The following is a 26,604-nucleotide window of genomic DNA, read 5'->3' on the forward strand; positions in this document are numbered from 1 at the left end:
TCTCTAAACGACATCACGTACTGTATAATGCAAGGCTATTTACTTTGCATCGTACATGGAGGGGGTAAGCGAGTGGCATGTAAGAGGCTTACATTAGAGGCTGCTGAGACCCTTCCAGAGTTTGAATATGTTATTTCTCTTATTCCAACACCCCTACATATAGCAAGCATTTAACCTTGTGTTGCAGTGTTCCTGGAGTTGTAATTCATCCAGGGTTGTCCTCCACATTACTTCTTTACCTTCACTAGATGTCCTCAGTCTTCCAGGTTGAATGACAGCCAGCGTCATTCAACCCACTTCCTCTGTACCCAGCATGCTGCCTGGGCTCAGAATATTACTGCCCTAAGTGGTGTTTACATCTTATTACGTGAACACCATTCAGGACCACTCACTGCTGGACGAGAAGAGGAAGGACACATGATGTAACTGAACCAACCTTAAGACTATTGGAAAAAAATATGTTTAAAAAAACATTGAAGAATAAACTTAGTGAGAAACATGGTGGATTTTCCTTCTGAAAATGCTAGTTTTTATGGCATATCTATCTTCCGACTCAGGACAAGTATGCTGATAAATATTTCAAATTTCCCCCTGACTTTCCTGAGCTGTATTTTTGTACCTGGGTCCAAAGGACAGACAAACCAGTGGTGTTTTCAGAAGGAGGTCAGCAATGGCAGCTCCATATTTCACTATAAGAGGTTTACTTGAATGGGGAGTAATATAAACCTGGAAAATATTGTAACACGTCACCACTCTGTCCAAAACTAATTACAAATTTGGCTGAAATGGCACTTTAAAGCCCAAGCAAACTTTCAGTTTAGACTTAGTATGTACATTCCAGGTGCATCAAATCAAAACGTGTGCAAAGTTTTATAGTTGACCCATTCCAGTATGCTTATAAAAAGGACTCTTGCTCTCTGTTTGGTAGCAGATATCTGACAAACCCCCTACTAAATCAGACTTATAGCGCTGGAATCAACAAAACTGCCTGCTGATTGGGGTGTTTTAGCTTTGCTGTGTAGGGAGATGTTGGACCTCTTCAGAGAGCCCACTTTTTTCTTATACAGAGAAAAAGTCCTTCTTTGCAGCGTGATTGTCTGGGAACAGTATTTTCTACTTAGGTTTTGGCTACTTTCTAAAGAAAGCAAACTGTAATAGTCCTCACAACCTTTTGTTTTGATACAGTTAAGTTGGGCTTTAACCTTTTGATGTAGTTTGTACAGGAGATTCTAACATTGATGTGGCCTATACTTTTTTATGTATATGTCTGGATGGACTTAGAAAATGGATTACATTTTTCAAAATAGCCAGTATAATATCAAAATAATCTGGCTGAAGGCAAAAATCAGTTTGTAGACGAACAATAGCCATGAGGCTAAAAACTTTGAAAAACATTCTCAAGAACTTCAGTTTATATACTTGCAATATATTATCATTATTTCATGGGAACATGGTAGTGCAGTAAAGGAAAAAAAGTGGCACTTTGGTAGTATTGGAACTTTTAAAGCAAAATTTTAAGAATAAGGGAAATTTCTCCTAACCACTTTCCCCTTTATCTCGATTCCGTGGGACAGAAATGCTTCGTCCACCTAGCCTCTTCCTCTTCTTGCTCTTCAACACTTTTGCTCCAATTTCATCCCCTGTTTCTCCTTCCTCTTTCCCCATCTCACTCTGACTGTCAGAAGATTCATCAATGAAAGCCAAATTTTCACCCCACTCCATGTCTTGTCTCCCAGCATTCTCTGTTCTCAGTGCAGGAGTGAGTGGGGGTGTCTGTAGAATGATTGGGGTAGACGTTGGGACTGTTTGTGGTTCTTCATTTTCCTCAATCTCCTCTTCTTCTTCTTCTCTCTCGTACTCCTCCTCTCCATTCATATCCATTTCTTCATCTTTCTGTCCTGGATCTTCTAAACCCCCTTTCTGGCGAAGCATTCGTTCTTGAAAGTTAAGGCTTATTCCACGGTGGGGAAGTTTAATATCAGCAGTCATACTTGCTGTCCAGTTTGCTGCGTGGGCTGTTAGTCCACCCATCTGAAAAAAAGGTAAAGGTGGTGAGTGTTAATTTTCTTCTTGTAAACAACCTACGGTACTTCCATATCAGAATGAGGGATCAAAAAACAGACACCATATCCCAATAGGAGAGATACAATTATAGGGGCTAGAGAGGTCACAGGCCTCAGAACTTTTAAGGTGTCATATAGAGAACAATAGAGTCAAGGAAGGACTGGGATAGAGATAGAAATTATTTTTTTTATTACAAAAATAATAATAAAAAAAACATGATACAATATAATGTTAATTTCATACATCACAGTGTTACATTGAAACAGACAATACCACTTTACTCTACATGTTTCACTCGACAGAGCTTCTTCAGGAGATAAGATTGTGGTTAAAAATGCGCAAATCCCATGGGTGCATGGACACATCCCCCATCCCAGGCAATGATGTGTCCATGCACCATCAAGTTTAGCGCATTTTTAACCTCAATTTCCCAATGATGTTTCAAATATTGAGCAGTATTGGTAAGATTCACACCACATCAACATCCAGTTTTCAGAATAATTATGTTTCTATGCCCTTGATTCTGACTGTTTTCTACTAGCTGGTAATTTATTTGCATATACATGCCAATTTGCAATGCTATAATATTTTATGAGCCTTAATTTAATTTCTCTGTTACTTATAGCACAATAGACACCACAATAGAATCTCCTGAAGAAGCTCTGTCGAGCGAAACATGTAGAGTAAAGTGGTATTGTCTGTTTCAATGTAACATAATAAAAAAAATTGTATCTCTATCCCAGTCATTCCTTGACTCTATTGTTCTCTATATGATGCCTTAAAAGTCCAGAGGCCTGTGACCTCTAGCCCCTCCAATTTTATCCTTCTATATCATTATTACAGTTGCTGTACTCTGATGATAAGCATCATATTCTGTGAATTTCTACATCAGTAAGAGGCTCATTAATTTACCTTGTTTATTTTTAAGTTAATTTGAACAAGCAATGTGAAATACTGTACATACTGTGCTAGAAATCAGGCCATAGACTTTCTCAAAACCTGTTCACTGGTTGTCCTCAAAAACCATATTCACCTACTCATATGCCTAGAAAATCCAGTGTTGTCTGGTAAAACCTGCTGGTCCTCTGTCACATGTCATTGGGGGCCAGGTGTCTCTACTGGGTACCTGCATCCAACTACCTGATGACGCACCAATATACAAGTGCAGTGTACCTGAGATTGCATGAGCAGTGTGCTGGAAATTGCCCTGAAGCCTCCTGGGGTGGTTAATGTAAGTATCCCAGGAAGCTTTGGGAAGGGTAGAGACATCATTATTGATTAGGTGAGAAACCAGAATGTGCTGGACAGGACCTGCTGAAAATGTATTAAAGAAAAAAAAAATTAATCTCAGATTGTGTAACACGAGGAAGTTGTAGGGAAAATAAGTAAAGTATTTAAAGAAGGTTAGGTCCCTTTTATTATCCATTTTGAATTGTTGCCATATTATTATTATTGCCACAAAAATAATGGGATTATTCAGTAAACCACAGCAAGAAGTTGAAAAGTTTATCATCTCACAGCTGGGCTGGACTGGGACAAAAATTTGGCCCTGGACTTCATCCAGACTGACCCACTTTGACAGGTCTCTCCCATGGCGGCCGGACAACTCCCGCACCCCCCCCCCCACCCAAGCCCCCTCTCCCCCTTCACTAGCCACTAGCCATTCTACTTTATTAGTGTAGAATGGCTGGTACTGGTACTCTTATAGGCAGACCAGTGGGGATGCTAGACATTATTTCACCCGGGGCAAAGAATCAGTTTGGTGCTCCCCCTTATGGGACAAGATTAGAAAGAAGTGAGAAACTCCCAGGCCATAGCTGTTGAGTCAGCTGTCTGTCCCCTCCCCCATGCTCTTCTGGTCCTCCCCCTGCTTCTTTGTCCCCCCAGGTGAGCGATGTGAGAAGGGAGAGGAGGTGAGTGCTGTGGGAAGGGAGAGACAGAGGAGCAGAGGGAGGCGGCTGTCCGCTGTCACTGAAGCCGGCCCACTGAGCCATCAGCCCACCGGGAAACTCCCTGTAGTCCCAATGGCCAGTCCATCCCTGTCTCACAGCAATCAGTTAGATTTAAAGTTAACTGAATTCAGATCACTAAATATTGAAATCTTCTTGATTGCAGTGGGTTAATTTATTTTGTTCTTTCTTTCTTGAAAAAGCCTACTTTACTACAATTAGGCCTTGTACAGACGAGCGAACATGTCCGATGAAAACGGTCCGTGGACCGTTTTCATCGGACATGTCCGCTCGGAGATTTTGGTCTGATGGTTGCACACACCATCAAACCAAAATCCCAGCGGACAGACAGCGCAGTGACGTGGCGGTGACGTTGATGCCGCCATGTCCGCAAACCTGGAAGTTCAATGCTTCCACGCATGCGTCGAATCACTTCGACGCCATGCGCGGGTTCTCGGGCCAGCGGACATGTCCGATGAGTCGTACTGACCATCGGACATGTCCGACGGACAGGCTTCCAGCGGACAAGTTTCTTAGCGAAACCTGTCCGCTAGGCCGGAAAATTGTCCGGTCGGCCCTACACATGACCGAACATGTTCGGTCGTGTGTACGAGGCCTTAGGGGACTACTAGATCAGTACTTCTCAACCTCAGTCCTCAAGTACCCCCCAACAGGCCATGTTTTGGGAATATCTCTAATGCCGCGTATGCCACGGAATTTCTGATGGAAAAAGTCCGGTGGGAGCTTTCCATCGGATATTCCGACCGTGTGTATGCCCCATCTGACTTTTTCCATCGGAAAATCCATTCATCTGTATGGAATTCCGATTGGAAAAAACATGCATGCTTAGAAACAATTTAACGCATGCTTGGAAACATTGAACTTAATTTTTCTCACGTTTTCACCGTGTTCTTGACAGTTGGAATTTGGTGTGTCAGTGTGTATGCAAGCCAAGCTTGAGCGAAATTCCATTAAAAAAAACATCCGATTTTTTTTCCGATGGAAAATTAGTTTGCGTGTACGCAGCATTAAATAAAATAGCTATCCAAAATACCAAGCCATTCACTCTAATTTAAAGCACCTGTGCAAGATAAAGAAAAACATGCAAACATGGCCCGATGGGGGTACTTGAGGACTGAGTTTGAGAACCACTGTACTAGACAATCACAGTTCAGTGTCAAGAGCTTTGCTTCTTTGGCTCCTATTGTACTTATAATAACGTGCATATTTGCTTTTATCACAAATACACGGGTTTCCAAAACACTTTGTATGGATAAAATATCATATATTTACCTCTGCTCGTGTTTTTCTGGACAAAACTCTCAACCAGTTCCCAATCATTGTCAAGATGGAAGCAAAGTAGGCAAGACCGAGTAAAATCCAAAACCAGACCAGTGGTTTGTACCATGTGTGCTCCTTACCAGCGCTGTCTCCTGGAAATTGACATGCAAATTAAAGATAACCATCCTCTGATATAAGGCACCATCTATAGATCATAACATTCTAACCAACTTGCCAATAATAGATCTCCCCTTGAGTACTCAAAAATACAAAGGTGTTTATTATTCAAATATGTCCCATAACAGAGCTTATTCACTATGATGTGCATAAAATAATAATGCAGAGCAAAGTGTATTAACTCAAGGGAACAATAGATTTCACATAACTTTTTTATTTATTGCTAATACTTGCATGGTGGCCTTTGCTTTTGAAGTGGTTTTAGGCTGCTACTGGCAGCACATATCAGGTACCTCCAGTACCTCAATGCTTTGTATTGAACTGTTATAGGTAATAAATAGTAATAAATAGTACAGAGATTATCTGGGTTCAGCTTTCAACATGGATGATGACATTTTCTATTTCTGAACTCCAGGTGCTCCAAATTCAAGGAGCTCTAGCATATAAAAATCAACTCAACTTCTTTGATCCAGAGCATGGCCCCACCCCTCCAGCCCCCTAATGTCAGACAGACTTTTTCCATCGGAAATTCCAACCGTGTATATGCCCCATCAGAGTTTCTCCATCGGATATCCAGAGGAATTCTGTCGAAGTTTAGATAGAGAACATGTTCTCTTTTACTCCGATGGAATTCTGTCGGAATTCTGATGTGAGTTTGGCCGGGCAAAAGCCCGATCGTGTGTACGGGGCATTAGACTCATTATGGGCCAATAAGACTGTGAATAAAAGTGACACACCAAAAGCGCAGGTTAGCAAATGGGAAGGTAAGTGTAATTTGATATTTGTATGCAAAAGCGCACTCTAGTTTTGATTTAGACTTTTATTAAATTTTACAGAAAAGAAGTGATACAATAGACCTGGAAATTAGAAAAAATGCACTGCACACATAGGAAGTTGGGAGTATACTATACATAAATGTGAGAACTATATGGAAGTAGGCAATAGGAAAAATCGAACACCATATGTCGAGGATCAGATATATTAGGCAAGAGGATTGCACACGATTAGTCTAAAGATTACAAATAGCACTCCACACTCACAAGACAATAAAAATAGGTTAGATGAAAGGCTTGTCTAACCAGGTTGACCATTAGGTGTTTGGTATCCCCATTTTGTTTACATGATGTTGTTCACCTCTCCTTTCCATTCTACTACTGTAGGGCAAACTGTTTGTTTCCAATATCTGGGGACAATGCTGTATCCTGGCCTAGGCCAACAAGGTCCAGGCCTAGGGCAGCACTTTGCAGGGGGGCAGCACGGACAGTGTCCCCGCCGGCTTGCGCTACACTGTTAGGCAAATTAGTTTAGCACCCCCATAAATTGGCCGCACTGCTTCCAGTATGTGGGCGGTTGACATTCTGCAACTGTGGGGGGGAGGGTCGTCGCTTCAAATTGTTTACCATCCCTGTCCCATTGCAGAGATTTCCCTTCACTTCCTGTCCCATAGCCAAACAGGAAGTGAGAGGAAATCTATGCAAATTAAGGGATCCAATGCCCCCCCAGGTCATCAGAACTAGTGTCCCCACTTGAAAATTTCAGGGTGGGTCTTAAACCGCAAGGGGTGTGGCCTTGACAGGAAGGGGTGGGTCATATTTAAATTAGGGGGTGCATGAGTCTAGTCAGGCCTAGGGCAGCACAAAACCTAAATACATCCCTGTCTGGGGACCAAGTTTTTCGCTACGTTAAACACTGTAATGGTGTGCCCTGAATGGATTTAAGGGTGGTCTTTTGTATCCAGGGTGTTATCACTTCCCAGAGCCTTTGATCTTGATCTTTGATCTTGCCTTTGATCCTTGGGCAAGACCATCAAAAGTGAAGAAGGGGTCCTATACCTTTCTGGTTGCAACCCCTACACCACCTAGAGCCTAATTCTGAAAACATTTGTGCTGGACGGGAAGAGGTTCTATACCTTTTAGTTAGAAGTTTGTAAGATGTTTGTTGAATTTGGGTGCAGATGGATGATACGTGGGATAACCTGGTGATTTTCTTTTTATCCAGTCTAGAGATTTACATAGCTCTGCCATAAAGAAGAGCCCTGTCTGGCAGAGGAGGATACCTTATTTTTCTGTGCTGTTAAGTTACACACAAAGTGGTTATAAAGCCTAAACATTTTTTACTTATTGCAATCCTTGCATTAAAGTAAACAAAGTTTAGGTGTCAGCATATTTTCCTCCTATCAGCATATTCCTTGTTACACAGTTACAATCCATCAAGTCCAACTTATGTGTGTGATTATATGTCAGTATTACATTGTATATCCTTGTATGTTGTGGTTGTTTCATTGGAGCCTACACACGGTCGGAATTTACGACCAAAAGCTCACATTGAACTTTTCTTGACGGAAATTCCGACCGTGTGGCATAAGAATGCAGACGTCCGGGGTAAAGCTGTCCACATAGACCGTTCTCCACACCGCCGTCAGTCTGCAATCGGGACCGGGAAGACTATGCCGCAGTAGAGCGATCTGAAAGCGAGGCTTGAACCGCTCGTGGAAGGGACGACATCAATGGTGGTGCGGAGGATGGTCTATGTGGACAGCTTTACCCCAGATGTCTGCATATTTATATGTGTCTGTTTTAATCATCAACCGTGTTAGTTTCTAAATGTTGTACCTTCAATATATCTAACCACATTGCTACACTTAGAGGTGCCTGTAACAAGACCCTTGCTCGCTTAGTTCCACTCGCCAGACACTCCGCGGCTGCTATTAAATCAGATTGCAGATCGCAACGTCTGATGGTTCGGTCATCCAAGGCTCCGGGATTCGAACTACAGCTATGTGCCATTCGAAATCCATCAGAACAAACACCAGGCAGGCTGTATGTAAGTTCAAACAGGAAACTCTTTTATTGGATGCACACAATACACTTTTATACAGCAGTTTGAACACCCCCGCCCCCAATAACCGCTTTCCTATTGGTCAATTGTAAAGTACATTGTAGTTCTCTTAGCCATGCAAATGAGGACTTGAAACAGTTGTGACATGACGCTACTCTTATATGAAAACATCGCTTGTATATCACGTCAAAATGTATTAAAACATTTGTCTTGTTATTTATTCTCATTTTAATGCGTGGCCACGTGTCTTATTAAACTCCCTTCCGCTGAAAAGTTTTATCCCTATTGTGGGGTCACCAGTGTGGTATTTGTAAATTAAAATCATACCCCTCTCAAGCGTCTCTTCTCCAGAGAGAATAAGTTCAGTGCTCGCAACCTTTCTTCATAACTAATATCCTCCAGACCCTTTATTAACTTTGTTGCCCTAATTTGTACTTGCTCCTTTCCAGTACATCCTTCCTGAGGACTGGAGCCCAGAACTGGACAGCATAATTTAGGTGCGGCTGGACCAGAGTCTTGTACAGTGGGAGAATTATTGCTTTATCTCTTGAGTTAATCCCCCTTAATGCATGCCAATATTCTGTTTGTTTTGTTAGCAGCAGCTTGGCATTGCATGCCATTGCTGAGCCTATCATCTACTATGACCCCCAGGTCCTTTTCCGTCCTAGATTCCCCCAGAGGTTCTCCCCCCAGTGATTAGATTGCATTAATTTTTGCCACCCAAATGCATTATTTAAAAATGTTCCACATTGAACCTCATTTGTCATGTAAAGTAGTTTGCCCACCCCAATAATTTGTTAACACATGTGTTCTACAACACAACTGATTTGTTCCTTGTGATGCTCCTCCCTCTCTTCCTGTAAGCTTTGCTGTACTGGGACTGCAAGAGGCTAGTACCAGATCAAATTCAGGTACTTACATTTCTTGCATTTCAAAAATACATTTAAAGATATACGTAAATACAGAGCTGTATTAATTTGTATCTTTTATATCTGCGTGAAGTTCAACTTTAACCCGTTTCCAACCGGCTCATGCAGATTTACTGAGGTACAATGGCTCTCCTGGGCGAAATCCCGTACATATAAGGTTTTTGCTTTAAGAGCCGCCAGAGGGCGCGCACGGCCGCTGCACGGCGGGGGACCCGATGCGTGTGGCCTGCAGTCGCGATCGCCGCTGGTCACGCGCGATCGTGTGCACGAGAGCCAGCCCAGGGATTTGTGTGTGTGTAAACACACAAATCCCTGTCCTGTCAGAAGGGAGGAGACAGATGGTTGTTCCTAAGTAGGAACAACCATCTGTCTCCTCTCCTAGTCAGTCCTATCTCCATACAGTTAGAACACACCCAGGAAACACACAGTTAACCCCTTGATCGCCCCTAGTATTAACCCCTTCCCTGCCAGTGACATTTACACAGTAATCAGTGCATATTTATAGCAGTGATCACTATATAAATGTCAATGGTCTCAAAAACATGTTCGATCTGTCCTTTGCAATGTTGCAGTGCCGCTAAAAATCGCAGATCACCGCCATTACTAGTACAAAAAAAAAATGCCATAAACCTTTCCCATATATACGCTTACTGATATGTTTTTTACCAAAAATATGTAGAAGAATACATATTGGCCTAAACTGATGAAGACATTTAACATTTTTTATTTTTTTTCAAAATTGTCGCTCTTTTTTTGTTTATAGCACAACAAATTAAAACTGCAGAGGTGATCAAATACCACCAAAAGAAAGCACTATTTGTGGAGAAAAAAGGAAGCAAATTTTAGTTTGTGTACAGCGTCGCAGAACCGTGAAATTGTCAGTTAAAGCAACGCAGTGGCAAATTTTAAAAAGTGCTCCGGTCAGGAAGGGGGTAAAATCTTTCGGGGCTGAAGTGTTTTTAATATAAAAATGTATAAATAGATTCAAAGCCTGCCAATTTTCACTTTTCCCTCTATGTTTTTTAATTTGCTCATAATAGGATGTTAATTTATTTATATACACAGCATATGTATTAACAATGCACCCTTTTATCTGTTTACAATATTCACATTACTAATAACTTAGGGACGGTTTACAACTTGAATGGGCTAAAATTACACTGGATCGCACAAAAAGTCGTGCTTGTGCTACTTTTTAAAAATACACCACACCAAATCACATACTATTCTGGTATCATGTGATCTGGTGCAGGCAAACGCAATACATTTGCAATCTGCGTTTGGGGTGCCATTAACAATGCATTGGCACCCATAGCAGATTACAAACCAGTGCCCTTTGAACGCAGTGTGGCAAACGAGTATGGAACGCTTCTTTCCCGTACCACTTTCTGGTGTGAACTGGCCCTTAATGATTGCTGTAAATAGTCTTTTTTTTAACATACAATGAATAAAAATATTTTAGTTACTTAGGGCCAGATTCACATAGAAGAGCGGCGGCGCAACGTATCGTCGATAAGTTACACCGCCGCAATTTTTAATTGCAAGTGCCTGATTCACCAAGCACTTGTGATGAAAATCTACGCCGGCGGCCTCCGGCGCAAGGCGGGCCAATTCAAATGGGCGTGTGCCATTTAAATTAGGCACGCTTCCGCGCCAGACCTACCGCGCATGCTCCGTTTCCGAACTCCCGCCGTACTTTGCGCAAAGTGACGTCATTTTTTTGAACGGCGACGCGCGTAGCGTAATTCCGTATTCCCGGACGGGAATAAACGACGTTATTTTTTAAATTTCGACGCGGGAACGACGGCCATACTTTATACAGCAATACGATTGCTGTGTAAAGTTAAGGCACCAAAAAAAACGACTAACTTTGCGACGGGAAACTAGACGTAGCGAACGCGAAAAACCGTCGGGGATTGCCGTAACTCCTAATTTGCATACCCGACGCTGGTTTACGACTCGAACTCCCCCCAGCGTCGGCCGCGGTATTGCATCTTAAGATCCGACAGTGTAAAACAATTACACCTGTTGGATCTTATGGCTATCTATGCGTAACTGATTCTATGAATCAGTCGCATAGATAGAAACAGAGATACGACGGCGTATCAGGAGATACGCCGTCGTATCTCATTTGTGAATCTGGCCCTTATTTTTTAGGGCTGTGGAAATTAACTATTAATTCCTCAATTAATCGTAAATGTTTTTGATCGCTCAAAATTCTTTCGATCGGTACTCACCTCTCCGCCAGCTTCCGGGTCTTCAGGGAGTTCCGTCAGAGATCCGACATCACGGACACCGGCGGGGCTTGCCGTGTCCATCTGAAGGGCTCCTTAGCTGTGCCTTTATATCTGCATGCCGGCGACCTTACTATCTGCCACACGCAAGGGCTGTTACACTTCCCTCTAACACTTCCCTCTATCAACCTGGGATTCTACAGCCATCCACTGGGAGTTGTGATAGTTCCCTTCACTGGACATCTACATGCCGACAGACTGATGTTAACCCCTTCTCATCTGGATTCAGCAGTGGTATCATTGTACACATTTTTATACCAGTATCATACTTAGCTACATGTTTTTATGACTGCTTTTGCTACCGTTTGGTATTACTCGCACCATTTTTACAGTTTACGTAGCTACATCGATTTTATCTCCAGTGCAATATTTATTTTGTTTCCTACTTGAAGACTATAAAAGTTTTAATGCTATTCCCATTGAGCGCTGACTTTGTGTGTTTTTGTATCCTGCTATCCATTTTTCCAGTGGTTGGTAGCTGCACTGGGAATCAACCTGCAAGGAGATCAGCTAAAAGTAGTTGGCTCTGCATGTGCGTTATAATTAATCGAAAATTAGTCGATTAATCGATTAAAAAAAAACAAATCGATTAATCCAACACTATTATTTTTAGTTCTACCCTAATGAACTGGCCATTCAGTGACATGAAATGCATTGATAGTGTTTTATTAAAGGGGTTGTAAAGGTTCGTCTTTTATTTTCTAAATAGGTTCCTTTATGCTACTGCATTGTTGGTTTAACTACCTTTGATTTCCCTTCTAAATGGTTTTTTCTTTGTCTAAATTTCTCACTTCCTGTTTCTCCTCAGTAAGCTTTCCACCATCATCCGAGCGGTGGAAAGTCATTTAGAACAGCTTACTGAACAGCTTACTGAGGAGGAACAGGAAGTGAGAAATTCAGACAAAGAAAACAAAGAAAAAAAATATTTAGAAGGAAAATTGAAGGAAAAGGTAAGTGAACCAACAATGCAGTAGCTTAAAGTAACCTATTTAGAAAATAAAAAAACAAACCTTTACAACCCCTTTAAGCTTACCAATAAAAATGTGTAGGTTAAGGTAGAAGACCTCTCTTTAGAACATTTACCCACGTAGGCACCTCTGCATTTACCCAATTTTGGGGCTACATCTTTGGCTTAGAAATATTCTGCTTACTTCCTATTTTGGTGGGCACACAGGAAAGGAGGGCACAACTTCCCAACAGAGACACAGGCAACAATTAAAAACAGAGAGGGGTTTAAAACAATCTTCATTTTCAAAACTTAACTTCACAATATAATTTGACTGAAGTATAAATGTAAATGTAACAAGTCATATTACAGTATCGTATCACAGCCCTCTGCTCACAAGGCTCTGTTGTGATCATGGTGTTTGTTGGCACCATAACAGTAATATTCAAATGAAAAGATTGTTTTGGAAACTCTACACATTTCGAATTGCATCCTGACAGGACTTTTAACATCTGCACGCACCTATTGTACAGTAACACCTGGTGCTTCCTCCAGAGTACATTGAAGCTACTCACACTTTGTCAAATATTAATCTCAAACCTTTGTTGACATTTTTGTTTTGTCTACCCACCACTGCATTATGTCATTGTCAGTTTTGCCTCCAGCTCACTACCATGGTTCATTGAAAAAAAATTGCAGCTAGTGTGATGGTTATTAAGGCCATCACACAACAACAGTTTGGTTTTGTTTTAGCCATAGGTACCATGACATTAACAAGTAGGGACGAGCTTTATGTTCGAGTCAAACATGAGTTCGACTCGAAAATTGGCTGTGCACCCGTTCACAGAACAGCGAACAATTTGGGGTTTTCGCGGCACATTCGAAAAGCCGTGGAACACCCTTTAAGAGTCTATGGGAGATATCTAAAGTGCTAATTTTAAAGGTTAACCACTTCAGCCCCGGACCATTTGGGTGGTCAAAGACCAGGCCACTTTTTCTGATTCGGCACTGCGTCGCTTTAACTGACAATTGCGTGGTTATGCGACGTGGCTCCCAAACAAAAATTGACGTCCTTTTTCCCACAAATAGAGCTTTCTTTTGGTGGTATTTGATCACCTCTGCGTTTTTTTATTTTTTGCGCTATAAACAAAAATAGAACGACAATTTTGAAAAAAATGCAATATTTTTTACTTTTTGCTATAATAAATATCCCCCCAAAAATATACACTTCAGGTCTGGTATGGATTTTAAGAGAAACTCTGCGCCAAAATTAAAAAAAAAATGGCGCTTGGTTCCCCCCCAAAAATCCATACCAGACCCTTATCCAAGCACGCAACCTGGCAGGCCCGCAGAAAAAGAGGGGGACAAGAGAGCGCCCCCCCTCTTGAACCGTACCAGTCCACATGCCCTCAACATGGGGAGGATGTCTGTTGATGGGGACAAGGGCCTCATCCCCACAACCCTTGCCCGGTGGTTGTGGGGGTCTGCGGGCGGGGGGCTTATCGGAATCTGGAAGCCCCCTTTAACAAAGGGGACCCTCAGATACTGCCCCCCCCCTATGTGAATTGGTAATAGGCTTCATTCACAAAAAAAGTGTCAAAATGTAAAAAAAAAAACACACACCAAGTTGGGACAAGTCCTTGAAATAAAATAAAAAAACCTCCAGCGCCGTAATCCTTCTACAATCCCAGACCTGCCGCTACGAACGATACTGCTTCCACCGGAGGCTCCTGGCCAAATAACGCGCAAGCTGTTTAACAGCTCTTTTATAGCCAAGGGCGGGGCCACCCGCGACGTAGACGGGTGACCCCACCCCCTCTGACGCAAATTATTAATAAAAATGCCATAAAACTACTCCCTATTTTGTAGATGCTATAACTTTTGTGCAAACCAATCAATAAACGCTTATTGCGATTTTTTTACCAAAAATATGTAGAAGAATACGTATCGGCCTAAACTGAGGAATTTTTTATATATATATATTTTTGGGGATATTCATTATAGTAAAACATATTGAATTTTATTCAAAATTGTCGCTTTCTTTTTGTTTATAGCGCAAAAAATAAAAACTGCAGAGGTGATCAAATACCACCAAAAAAAATCTCTATTTGCGGGAAAAAAAGGACGTCAATTTTGTTGGGGAGCAACGTTGCAGGACCGCACAATTGTCAGTTTTTTTTTTGTTTTGTTTTAAAGTGTATTTTTGTGCGTGTACTCGAGAGAGGAGCCGGACTGCAGGAGTTGGGAGTAGACAGGCCTCCCCCAGAGGAAATCTGCCACCTTTCTCCATGCCCCGGGTGGCAATGGCGGGTGTGTAAGGGGGTCCTCCCACACAGCCCGCCCTACCTGCTCCGCTTTGAAGCCCAACGGGGCAGAGGGACTCCCTATAAGGGAGTGAGAGGATCTAGCCCGCTAAACCAGCCCCGTTAGTCCTTCGCCTCTCTTTTTAGAGACCGCGTGGCCAAAGTGCATGCATGTTAACCCAATTTCGAGTGCGTGTAAGTGTGGTGGTTTTTGTGGGAGGGGGGTGGGCGTACTAAGCGCAGGCTTACCTCGCATAGCACACCCACCGGGAGCCGGGCTGAGACCACCAAACTCAATTCACATGTAGCCGAGACCGGGATCCGAACCCCTAGCTGCAGAGGTGAATGGCTTATCAGCGCAGTGCCAATCGCGTTGAAACACCACAGCTCCCAATTGTCAGTTAAAGCGACGCAGTGCCGAATCGCAAAAAAGTGGCCTGGTCTTTGACCAGCAAAATGGTCCGGGGCTGAAGTAGTTAATGCAGAGAATGCAGTAGGCAGTGGTTCTCAACCTCAGTACCCTCAACAGGCCATGTTTGCAGGTTTTTCTTTATTTTGCACAGGTGCTTTCAATCAGAGTCAATGGTTTGGTATTTTGGACAGCAATTTTATAAGAGAAATTCCCAAAACATGGCCTGTTGGGGTTACTTGAGGACTGAGGTTGAGAACCACTGAATTAGGTAAAAAAGCTTCAGGATATAGAACCACTTTAACTACACTAAAGGAAAGTAAGGTCTTCAACATGAAAATGCTGTCTGCAAGAAGTGCCTATAATAAATTGTATTTCAGCTCTATATTTAGCATTTCGTCTGGAGTTAAGACTTAATGGAAAACTACAAGACCTGGCCACCCACAAAACAATTATCAAATATCCCTAACTAATGTGTTATTTGCTTTTGAACCATGCAGTTTTTAACCTCTTGCTGCCAATAAATATACGGCGGCAAAGTGTCTCACCTGGGCAGGATCATGTACTTGTACGTGATCCTGCACTTCAGGGTCTCGAGCACGCACATGCGCCGCTGGCAACCCACTCCCACTGTGATTGGACACAGCGGGAGGCAATCAGCAGGTCTGGTGGATGCGATGTCCGCCGGGACCCACTGATCGTTCGGGAGACAGGCAGAACGGCATCCTGTGAGATGGGAAGGTTATATAAAAATGGGTATTATATTTGTTCACATCTTAAAATATTTACTTATGTTTGTACACCGTTACTAAATTCACTTCTTGAAGGCCACAAGAATATCCTGACATTGATTACCTGCTACGTAGTCTCCAAATCCAATAGTAGTAAGTGTGATGACTACAAAATATATGGACTCCAACAGGGTCCAATGCTCAATTTCCTGGAAGATTAAAGTTGGTATAAGAACAAAGAGGACACAACCAATGAGGAGGAAGAGCACTGCTGAGATGACCCGCACAATGGTAGGAGAGACACGCCATTTCTGTGGAAAGACAGAAAGATGGAAGCTAAACACATTTAAAAGTATCAGGCAATGCTATAAGCATTATTTATTTGATACATTTAATAAGTACTCACTTAATTTTATTTATCATTAAAAAATAGTCCTTGAACTCCAGTCAAGTGACTTTGCCTAGGCCGAAATTATGCTTAAAGTGAAAAGGAAGTAAGCACCCCAAAGTTTCAAGGTGTGAAACATTGTGACGCTCTCTACTTTTTTAAGGACTTAGGGCCAGATTCTCGTACCTGCCGTGCAGCGTAACGTAACCCGTTTACGTTACACCGCCGCAAGTTTTCAGTCTAAGTGCCCGATCCACAAAGCACTTACCTGTAAACTTGCGGCGGTGTATCATAAACACGTCCGGCGCAAGGCGGCCCAATTCAGATGGGGCGGGTACCATTTAAATTAGGCGCGCTCCCGCGCCGGACGTACTGCGCATGCTCTGTTCGCAAATTTCCTGACGTGATTTGCGCAAAATTACGACGCGCCGACGTGTTGAGAATCACGACGTGCGTAACGTACTTACGCGGGGAAAACAAAAAAATTCAAAAGCGACGCGGGAAAGACGGGCATACTTTAACATGGTGGAGTAATTTTACACCATGTTAAAGTACCCCTAACTTTGCGACGGGAAACTAAGACTTGCGCCGACGTAACGACGGGAAAAAACTTTGTGGATCGCCGTAACTGCTAATTTGCATACCCGACGCTGGTTTATGACGCAAACTCCCCCCAGCGGCGGCCGAAGTATTGCATCCTAGGATGTGACGGTTTAATTCAATTACACCTGTCGGATCTTAGGGCTAGCTATGCGTAACTGATTCTATGAACGGCCCTAAAACAGAGATACGACGGCGTATCAGGAGATACGCCGTCGTATCTCTTTTGTGAATCTGGCCCTTAGCGCATAAGCACAGATCACCAGATAGCTTCCTACACATTTATAAGAGAACTATGGTCAAAGCTATTTTGGCCTTACTTTTTCTATGCACATTGTTCTGCACTTCTGTGATCCGTTTTAAGGTGGCAGTGGGCTAAGTCTGGTGTTGGCTGATGTCACTTAGCTGGTCCAGGCTCTGCAAAGATTCTGACTTTACAGCTGGGATCCACCCAGATGCATGGACTAGCAGGTGGCTCAGCCTCTCAGCGAGGTTACTGGAAGACTGAGCCAGCCACTCCCACCCTCTTCACAGCCTGGTGCTCCAGTGAACATTGGAGAGGCAGAGCAGAGAGCCAGTGACAGACAGTGACCAGCCTTCTGCTCACTGAAGAATGAGAACTGAGGGCCAGATTCGCATAGAATTGCGGCCATGTAACGTAACCCGTTTACGTTGTCTGCAAAAGTTTGGGCACCCTGCAGAATTTATAGCATGCACTGTCCCCTTTACAAAGCTGAAACCTGCCAGTGTCATGGATTGTTCTCAATCATCATCTGGGAAGACCAGGTGATGTCAATCTCAAAGGTTTTAAATGGCCAGACTCATCTGACCTTGCCCCAACAATCAGCACCATCGGTTCTTCTAAACAGTTGTCTAGAGCAGTGGTCATCAACCCTGTCCTGCAGGGCCCACTAACAGGCCAGGTTTGCAAGATAACTGAAATACATCACAGCTGATATCATTTGCTCCTCAGTGATTGCAGTATTCTAAACTGCATCTCCCCAAGGTAATACATCAAATCTGGCCTGTTAGTGGGCCCTACAGGACAGGGTTGATGACCACTGGCCTAGAAAACTGAAACTGAAAATAGTTGACGCTCACAAAGCTGGAGAAGGCTATAAGAAGATAGCAAAGCGTTTTCAGATGTCAATATCCTCTGTTCGGAATGTAATTAGGAAATGGCAGTCATCAGGAACAGTGGAAGTTAAAGCAAGATCTGGAAGACCAAGAAAAATATCAGACAGAACAGCTCGCAGGATTGTGAGAAAGGCAATTCAAAACCCACGTTTGACTGCACGATCCCTCCAGAAAGATCTGGCAGACACTGGAGTTGTGGTACACTATTCCACTATAAAGAGATACTTGTACAAATATGGTCTTCATGGAAGAGTCATCAGAAGAAAACCTCTTCTATGTCCTCACCACAAAAATCAGCGTTTGAACTTTGCAAATGAACATATAGACAAGCCTGATGCATTTTGGAAACAAGTTCTGTGGACCGATGAGGTTAAAATAGAACTTTTTGGCCGGAATGAGCAAAGGTACGTTTGGAGAAGAAAGGGCACAGAATTTAATGAAAAGAACCTCTGTCCAACTGTTAAGCATGGGGGTGGATCAATCATGCTTTGGGGTTGTATTGCAGCCAGTGGCACAGGGAACATTTCACGAGTAGAAGGAAAAATGGATTCAATAAAATTTCAGCAAATTTTGGATGGTAACTTGATGCCATCTGTGAAAAAGCTGAAGTTAAAGAGAGGATGGCTTCTACAAATGGATAATGATCCTAAACACACCTCAAAATCCACGGGGGATTACATCATGAGGCGTAAACTGAAGGTTTTGCCATGGCCTTCACACTCTCCTGACCTCAACATAATTGAAAATCTATGGATAGACCTTAAAAGAGCAGTGCGTGACAGACAGCCCAGAAATCTCAAAGAACTGGAAGACTTTTGTAAGGAAGAATGGGCAAAGATACCTCAAACAAGAATTGAAAGACTCTTGGCTGGCTACAAAAAGCGTTTACAAGCTGTGATACTTGCCAAAGGGGGCAGTACAAGATATTAACTCTGCAGGGTGCCCAAACTTTTGCAGACGCAATTTTTTTGTTTTCTGTAATTTTGAAAGTGTAAATGATGGAAATAAAATCTAACTTTTTTTGACATATTATAAGAATGTCTAATCTGTAATTTGATGCCTTTTGGAGATTTTTCCATCTTTCCTTGACTTCGTTATGCACATTAATACAAATTTTTACCTGGGGTGCCCAAACTTTCGATCCCCACTGTAGATGTGCCTCTTTTAATCATCAACCATGTGAAGTTTCTAAGTGTTGTACCTTTATTAAATGTAACCACATTACAACACTAAGGCCGAGTACTCACGACCAAACATGTTCGCTCGAAATGTCCGACGGGCTGTTTCCGGCGTACAAGGCTGTTTTTTCATTTGGCCCGCTGGCTTGTACACACCAGCGGACGATATTTCCCTGCGGACCTGAACGCGTGCACGTAATCCACGTTTGACGTCACTATAAAGGGAAAGGCCAAAGTCAATGGCGACGCCCTCTGTTCCGCTTTTGCTAGTTACGGCTTTGCTCGTGTTAGTGAAGGTTTGGTTAGAGCTGATTCGCGCTTCTCGGTCTCCAGGCTTTAGCAGGTAGTATTTTCTCGTTCAGTGCGTGTGCTTGTGGGTACGTAGTTGGCATTCGGGTACAGGCGTGCAGTTCGTTCTGCTTAGCAGATTCGTACTGTGCGTTCGTATCTGTGTGTCGTGCGTTCTTTGCAGGTACCGCTGGATTTGATTGTGCTTTCTGTTGGAGTGTGTTCTTGACTGACCAGCCGGCCGGTTTGAAGCCATGATGGAGCAGCAGCGTCAATTTTCGCGAGTTGGTGCTGTTTATGGGATGGCTGCTGGATATGTTCATTATTCCAGTACTTTGGCCAGAAACAGGGGGCGGAGGCGTTTCTGGACCAAGAATTGGTTGCGCCAGCGTGACCAGTTCTCACATATGCCTCTGCTTAGGGAACTCCAGGAGAATAATCCTAATGACTATAGGAATTTTCTCCGCATGACGGACCCCGTATTCAACAGTCTGCTGGAACTTCTGTCCCCCTATATCACGAGGCAGGACACTGTGATGCGCCAAGCCATCACGGCCGAGCAGAGGCTTATTGCCACATTGCGGTACCTGGCGACTGGGAGGAGCCTGCAGGACCTCAAGTTCTCGACAGGCATCTCTCCGCAGGCGCTTGGGGTCATCATACCGGACACGTGTGCTGCCATCATTAAAGTTATGCACGAGGAGTATATGAAGGTAAGTTTCCTCATTTTAACCTCACAATGTGTCTTTAATAATGTGGCAAACTAACTTTTTATTTTATTTCCCAGATATGCTGTGTGTTTAACTAACGTTCCCTTTTCTCACTATGCATGTTGATATCAGCTTTTACATGTTCTTTTTATTTTGGCCTACCTGCATATTTTGATCTTACCCAATATTAACCTGTCCAGCATGCTATCTTCGGGCCAACCCCCACCATGCCACTTTTTTTTTTTTTTTTTTGTTTTCTAAAAACAGTTTAAACACCCCCCACCCCCCCTTCAAAGTGTTTTTGTCCCCATCAGAGGGCTGTGGAGTCTCTTATTAATTAAGTGGGCCTATCTATTTGTGCCCCGAAATTCTCCCTTCATAATTTGCAAATGCTATTTTAAAAATGTAAAGTTGCACAAGGATGCTTGTAGGATTATGTTTGCAATGTTTATGTGCCAAAGTACTAAATCTCTTTTTTTGTTTGTCCCCACAGCTACCCTCCACACCACAGGAATGGCAGTCTGTGGCTTCCCAATTTGCCGAGCGGTGGGATTTTCCTAACTGCGGTGGAGCAATAGATGGGAAACACGTCCGCATTGTGCCCCCACCCCACTCGGGGTCCTACTATTATAATTACAAGGGTTATCATAGTATCGTGTTGATGGCGGTGGTGTCGGCACAGTATGAGTTTCTATATGTGGACGTGGGGAAGAACGGCCGGATGTCAGATGGGGGAGTGTTCGCACGGACTGATTTCTATGATCGTCTCCAAACTGGTGGTCTGGCATTGCCACCAGATGAAGATAATGTGGAAGGACTTCCGTTTGTGTTCCTAGCGGACGAGGCTTTCGGCCTTGGACCTCACCTAATGCGGCCTTTTCCCCAGAGGACCCTCACCTCAGAGAGGAGTGTGTTCAATTTTCGGTTGTCCAGGGCTCGGAGGGTAGTCGAGAATGCCTTTGGGATCCTCAGCAACCGGTTCCGCCTGTTCCTGACATCGATACATTTGGCGGAATATAAATTGAACACCGTTATATTTGCCTGCTGCATTTTGCACAATTTTCTACGCAGGCACTCCCAGACGTACCTAGCCTCCATGGGCTCTGAGGCAGGACTACCCTCAGAGAACATTCCTGGCCTGGACACTGGTCGCGCTGGCTTGGCCCCCCAATCTGCTCGTGAGGTACGCGACAAATATGTTGAGTACTTCATGGGTCGGGGGGCCATTGCTATGCCAGATCATATTTCTTTCTAATTCGGCCCCCAAAGAAAGGAATATTCTCACAACTAATAAATAATTAGACCATTGGACTTTATACAGTTGTTTGTCATTACTGCTTTTTCTCTATTTTTCTGTCTTCCAGGTTATCTCCAAAAATAGTGCACTTCTAGTGCCAGATTTACTTACTCAGATGTATTAACTAACCACATTTGCACATTATTCACTCATCTACTAACTGGGTATTCAGTCTAGAAATAAGAAGCCACTCATTTTTCTGCTTTTGATGTCTCATTTTTTTTTTTTTATTTTAGTAATTTTTTAACAAGAAATGTGTATTTTTAGGCAGAAAACATTTCCTGCAAATTTTTGAGACAAAATATTGGCTTTTAATTATTTATTTTTTTGTCTTTATTGACAGTGATTAGCAATAATAATGATCGAAACACAATGTAAGAATAATTTCACTGAAACTATACGCAAGAATTTTTGGGCTTGTCTCCTATATATCTATCTCTAGATATATATATATATATATATATATATATATATATATATACACACTTCTAAACAGAATTTTTTTAGACTTTGGTTAAAAATTTAAGTTCTAATTTAGTTTGGTTTCCAATAACCCAGACTAATTTATGTAGACATTTTTTGGCTTATTTTTTATTTTCTAATTTTTTTTTGGGTATTTGTTTCGAAGACATTTATTTACATTTATAAATTGTTGTGTATTTTTTTTAGACAAAAAATTTTTTGGCTTTGTATTTGTTTGTGTCTAATTTTTTCAACAAGATTTTAACACAACACAAAAATTTTTTGTTTTTTTACAAAAATTAGTTAACTTCTTTCTTTAGGTGAGATTTCTTGTTCGTTTTGTGATCTGAAACTGGAAACATTTACAAACCAAAAAAGATCAACACCAAACAAAAATTTAAAAAAAGAACAGCAGTCAGTCATATGGATGGTGTGCTTTCACACTGGAACACGCCAAAATTTCTAAATGCACACATTCAGTGAAAACTCGCCAAATGTCATTGGTTAAACAGACAAATGGCCACATGTGCTATCTGACATCATGGGTGATCAATGTCTGTGTTTTGTGGGAGCAAACCCTTCTTCCTCTCAACTACTTGAGGATCGAGGAGGGGTTTGTACCCACAAAGCACAGACAATAGATAGTCTGTGATGGCAGATAGCACATATTGGCACACTGTGTGTGCATTTAGAAATTTTGGCGTATTATAAAGTACAAAAATTAAAAAGGGTTTTGTGGGCGGGGGATGGGCGGGGGATGGGCTTCTGTGGTTCAGTCTTTGACACGGCCCATCATGTCAATGATATTTTTGTAATTTTGTTCGATGACTAGCATCCTTTGTCGCATGTTCTCCATTTCCGTGCTACACTCTGAAATGACATTTCGCACATTCTGCTCCATGACTAGCATCCTTTCCCGCATAATGTCCATTTCCGTGCTGCACTCCATTAGTTGCTGTACAATTATAGAAGCACTTGCACGTGAAAAATGTGCTACTCCATCTTCATCCCCTAAAAAGAAACAAATTGGCATTCAAAATATGTAAATAATTTCCAGCCTATCTGCATATGTTTGGCCCTATTAATATAGGGGTGACACTGACCTGATGGCCTGATAATTTCCACATCCCCAATTTCTTCATCTTCTATCACTCCTCCTTCTTCCACCACCTCCCCATCATCTTCTATCACTCCTCCTTCTTCCACCACCTCCCCATCATCTTCGACTCCTCCTTCATCCATCAATCCACCTTCTTGCAATTCGCCAAATTGTTCTTCCGCCACTTGCCCTTCATCTGATATAAATTCTAAGTCCAAAATAACTTCTTCCTCCTCTCTTCCTTCCTCCTTTCTTCCTTCCTCTTCTCCTTCCACATCCTCTTCTCCTTCCACATCCTCTTCTCCTTCCACATCCTCTTCTCCTTCCACATCCTCTTCTCCTTCCACATCCTCCTCTCTTCCTTCCCCAGCCTCCTCCTGCTCAACATGTGGAGGTGTTTGATTTTCCGGGTGTCTGGCCCTCTCTGCCTCCTCCAATTGCTGGCGTCTTCTTTCCCCTATAAGAAATAATAAAAAACAAAAGGGATACTCATCAGCACACAGATATTGGATATCATAAATCGCACACATTGCATAGACGATACATTTATGATGATTTTTGGTTGTTTATTCTTTCAGCAATCCTCCATTTTTGGCGTAGTTCTAGGCCAAGCTCTGATCCTGCCCCTTTTTTGCTAAGAAGTGACACAAATGGATGTCCCCCCAAAACATTAATTCTCGTCGACCCTCCAAATAAATATACTTTGATTTTTGAGACACAGGTGCTTTGCATTTCCAGATGTTAAAACATCAGCTTTATTTGCATTTTGGAGAATGAATCTTGTTTGCCTGTCACATTCACTCAATTTAATTTCTGTGATTTTGCTATTCAACAATGTTGGAAAACCAAGTTTGGGGCCAGTCAGCCATGTCCAGGTGTGTTGTTCCTGGAGTAACGTCACATTTTTGCAAAACAATGTCAGATTACGCGTGTTTACTATTTCACAAAATTTGTTTAAGGTTGTTATTTGACATAAACACAATACAGTATCTACACGTGTTCAAAAGTACAAGCAGGCCAAGGAGGCAGATGTGAAAAAATACATGTCAACACATTATTGCAGACATTCCCCCCCCCCCCTTAAATAATATGGACTTACTTTTACGCAGAATTTTGAGTATCTTCTTCATGTGATGTGGCTCCCTCAATTTTAAATCGGACCAACGCTTCCGTAGTTGCTCCTTTGACCTGGTGACACCAAACATTCTCCTCATTCTCCTTGCCACCTTGTCCATTATGTGTGACTTTCTACGGTTCGGTGTTTTGTAGGGCCCACATTCACCATCATAATCCTTCCTCCTCATGATGTAAACCAACTCCACCATTTCTTCGAACGCCATATTAGTGGCTTTATATCTTTTAGGCCTGGATCGGGACGGTCCTGCCTCTGTCCCTTCACTTGCGCCATGAGAGCTCCGTGCCCGCTCGTGTGACATCGCCATCTTTCCTTCCCACAGAGATTAGGGGCGTGGAAACGAGGAAATGTCCCATCAGGGGCGGAGATGAGGGCGGGGATTCTTGCATATGCGGAGTGTCGCGAATGCCAACAACGTATTGACGTAGGTTACGCGGAGAATATTCGCGCGATTCCAGAACCTACACAGTTAACGCCATATTTACTTTTTCAATTGATTAGGGGCATGGCAAAGGTGACGAGGGCGGCGTTTCATACATACGCGGAGTGGATAAAAGGCGCTTGACGTGATTACGTAGGTTACGTGTTAATTCAGCGAGCGGAAGAAACGAGGATTGTGAGAGAGGCAGGTAAGAAATTTAAACATGGGATCAGCAGCGGGCTCTAAAATGTAGAGCAATGGGATGGGGGTTTGGTCTGTTGGTTGCACAGTTTTATTAAGCTATTATGTCTCTTGGATACCAGAATGTGATTTTCGTACCCAAATGCTTTTGTAGACATCACAAAATAGAGAGGTCAAAAATGCTGTGACTCATTATCAATTATGTAGGGTGTATTCAGATCAGGCCAAGTATTGTTCTGTGTTGGTTGGACAGAGGTCATTAGGAAGTTACTTTCATGTAATCAATGCTGAGGGGCAGGATATCTACACATGCAATAGTGCCTTGATGAATGCTGTCATTTGTAATAATTGTGTATGGTTGTACATTTCTATTATTTCCTGCAATGTAACCAAAGGGGCGGCATGTATAAAAAAAATGTTTGCTAAAACCAACCAATGGGGCAGAGCTGGCCAGCATTTTCTAAACAAGAGACACTGTGTTTGTATTTCTATATAGGTACTACTTTTTAAACAACATATTCTATCAATGTAAATGCTGAGGCTTTTTTTAATTGTGTTTTTGGTTTCTTTTTATTTTTTCAATCTAGAATAAAAAAAAGTAAATCATAACTTCACAATGGATCTCCTGCAGACCCAAGACATTATCCAGCATTTGCTGGATAAATTTAGGGAAATGCCCATCCTGTGGGATTCAAAGCAGGACCATTATCATAACAAGGACATACGAGCGGCAGCACTTGAACAGCTAGCAGCATACATGAGGACATGGGTGCCAGAATGCAGTGCCAACATGGTGAAGGATAAACTTGCCAACCTCAGGGGCACATATAGGAGAGCGTACAAAGCTCACCAAAAGCAGCTAAGATCTGGAGCAGCAGCAAGACCACCAAAGGAACCCAAGCTGTGGTATTACAGCCAGATGTCATTTTTGCGGGATCAACTGGAAGGCAGGGCATCAATGTCAAGTCTGAATCCCAACCTTTCCTCCACGCTACCTCCCAGCGGGACTTCCCCAGATCACCACAGCCCTGCAGAGTCGGATGAAGAGGGCCTGGCTGACAGAGAGGCAGATCTGCGCCTCTACGATGATGAGGTATAGTAGTTTCATAACTAGTTATGTAATAATATTAATTATTGTTTGATTCTTGACTTGATATTGGTTAATAAAATACAAGCTGGGAAGGAAAAATCTAAAATCGTGGGCAAACAAATAGGTGTCAGGGATGACAACTGCAGGGGTCAGAGGGTGAGTCTGTTTTCAAGTTTAAATTCAAGGCAAAAAATAAGATTCAAGCATGAAAATGTGAGTGAGTATATTCCTAAATATATTACAACATGTCCCTTTTTTTTACACAGGAAGAAGAGACCAGCCAGGAGGTGGCAGATCCTCTCCTCACTGTCAGCCAGGACGAAGGGGTCAGTGGCAGCCAGGAGGAGGCCGGGCCCAGTGGCGTTCAGCAGCTCCCCAGGACAAGCACCACCAGCCAGGCTCCTCCCCTTTATATTAGGCCACCAGGCCGTAAGAAGAAATTGGGGGCAGTGGAGGAAGCCAGCCTCAAAATGATTCAGGAGGCGAGTGCCATCATGAGGGCCCCCCTCAACCCCACTGAGGCCTACAGTGCCTCCGTGGCACATGACCTCAATAAAGGCACGGAGGAGCAGAGGCAATTGGCCAAGGGCATCATCAACCAGGCCCTTTGGTGGATGCAGAGGGAGCTGCTGACCCCAGACACTGGGCTATGTGACCCGGCCCGGCTTGCTGAACAC

The 26,604-nt window shown here is 42.8% G+C and overlaps 1 protein-coding gene across 1 annotated transcript in view; it reads right to left on the reverse strand.

Moving 5' to 3' along the window:
* Positions 1-719: 719 nt before the first annotated feature.
* Positions 720-26,604, reverse strand: part of KCNK4 (potassium two pore domain channel subfamily K member 4) — a 59,942-nt gene continuing 34,057 nt past the window's right edge. The window contains exons 4-6 of the mRNA XM_040329008.1: positions 16,046-16,232; positions 5,307-5,446; positions 720-2,031 (exon numbers count right to left, since the gene is read on the reverse strand). Of these exons, the coding sequence (XP_040184942.1) occupies positions 1,537-2,031; positions 5,307-5,446; positions 16,046-16,232 (822 nt within the window). The 3' untranslated portion in view covers positions 720-1,536. The remainder of the gene's footprint in view (positions 2,032-5,306; positions 5,447-16,045; positions 16,233-26,604) is intronic.

Source organism: Rana temporaria, chromosome 11, assembly GCF_905171775.1.
Source record: "Rana temporaria chromosome 11, aRanTem1.1, whole genome shotgun sequence".
NCBI classification, from domain to species: Eukaryota; Metazoa; Chordata; class Amphibia; order Anura; family Ranidae; genus Rana; species Rana temporaria.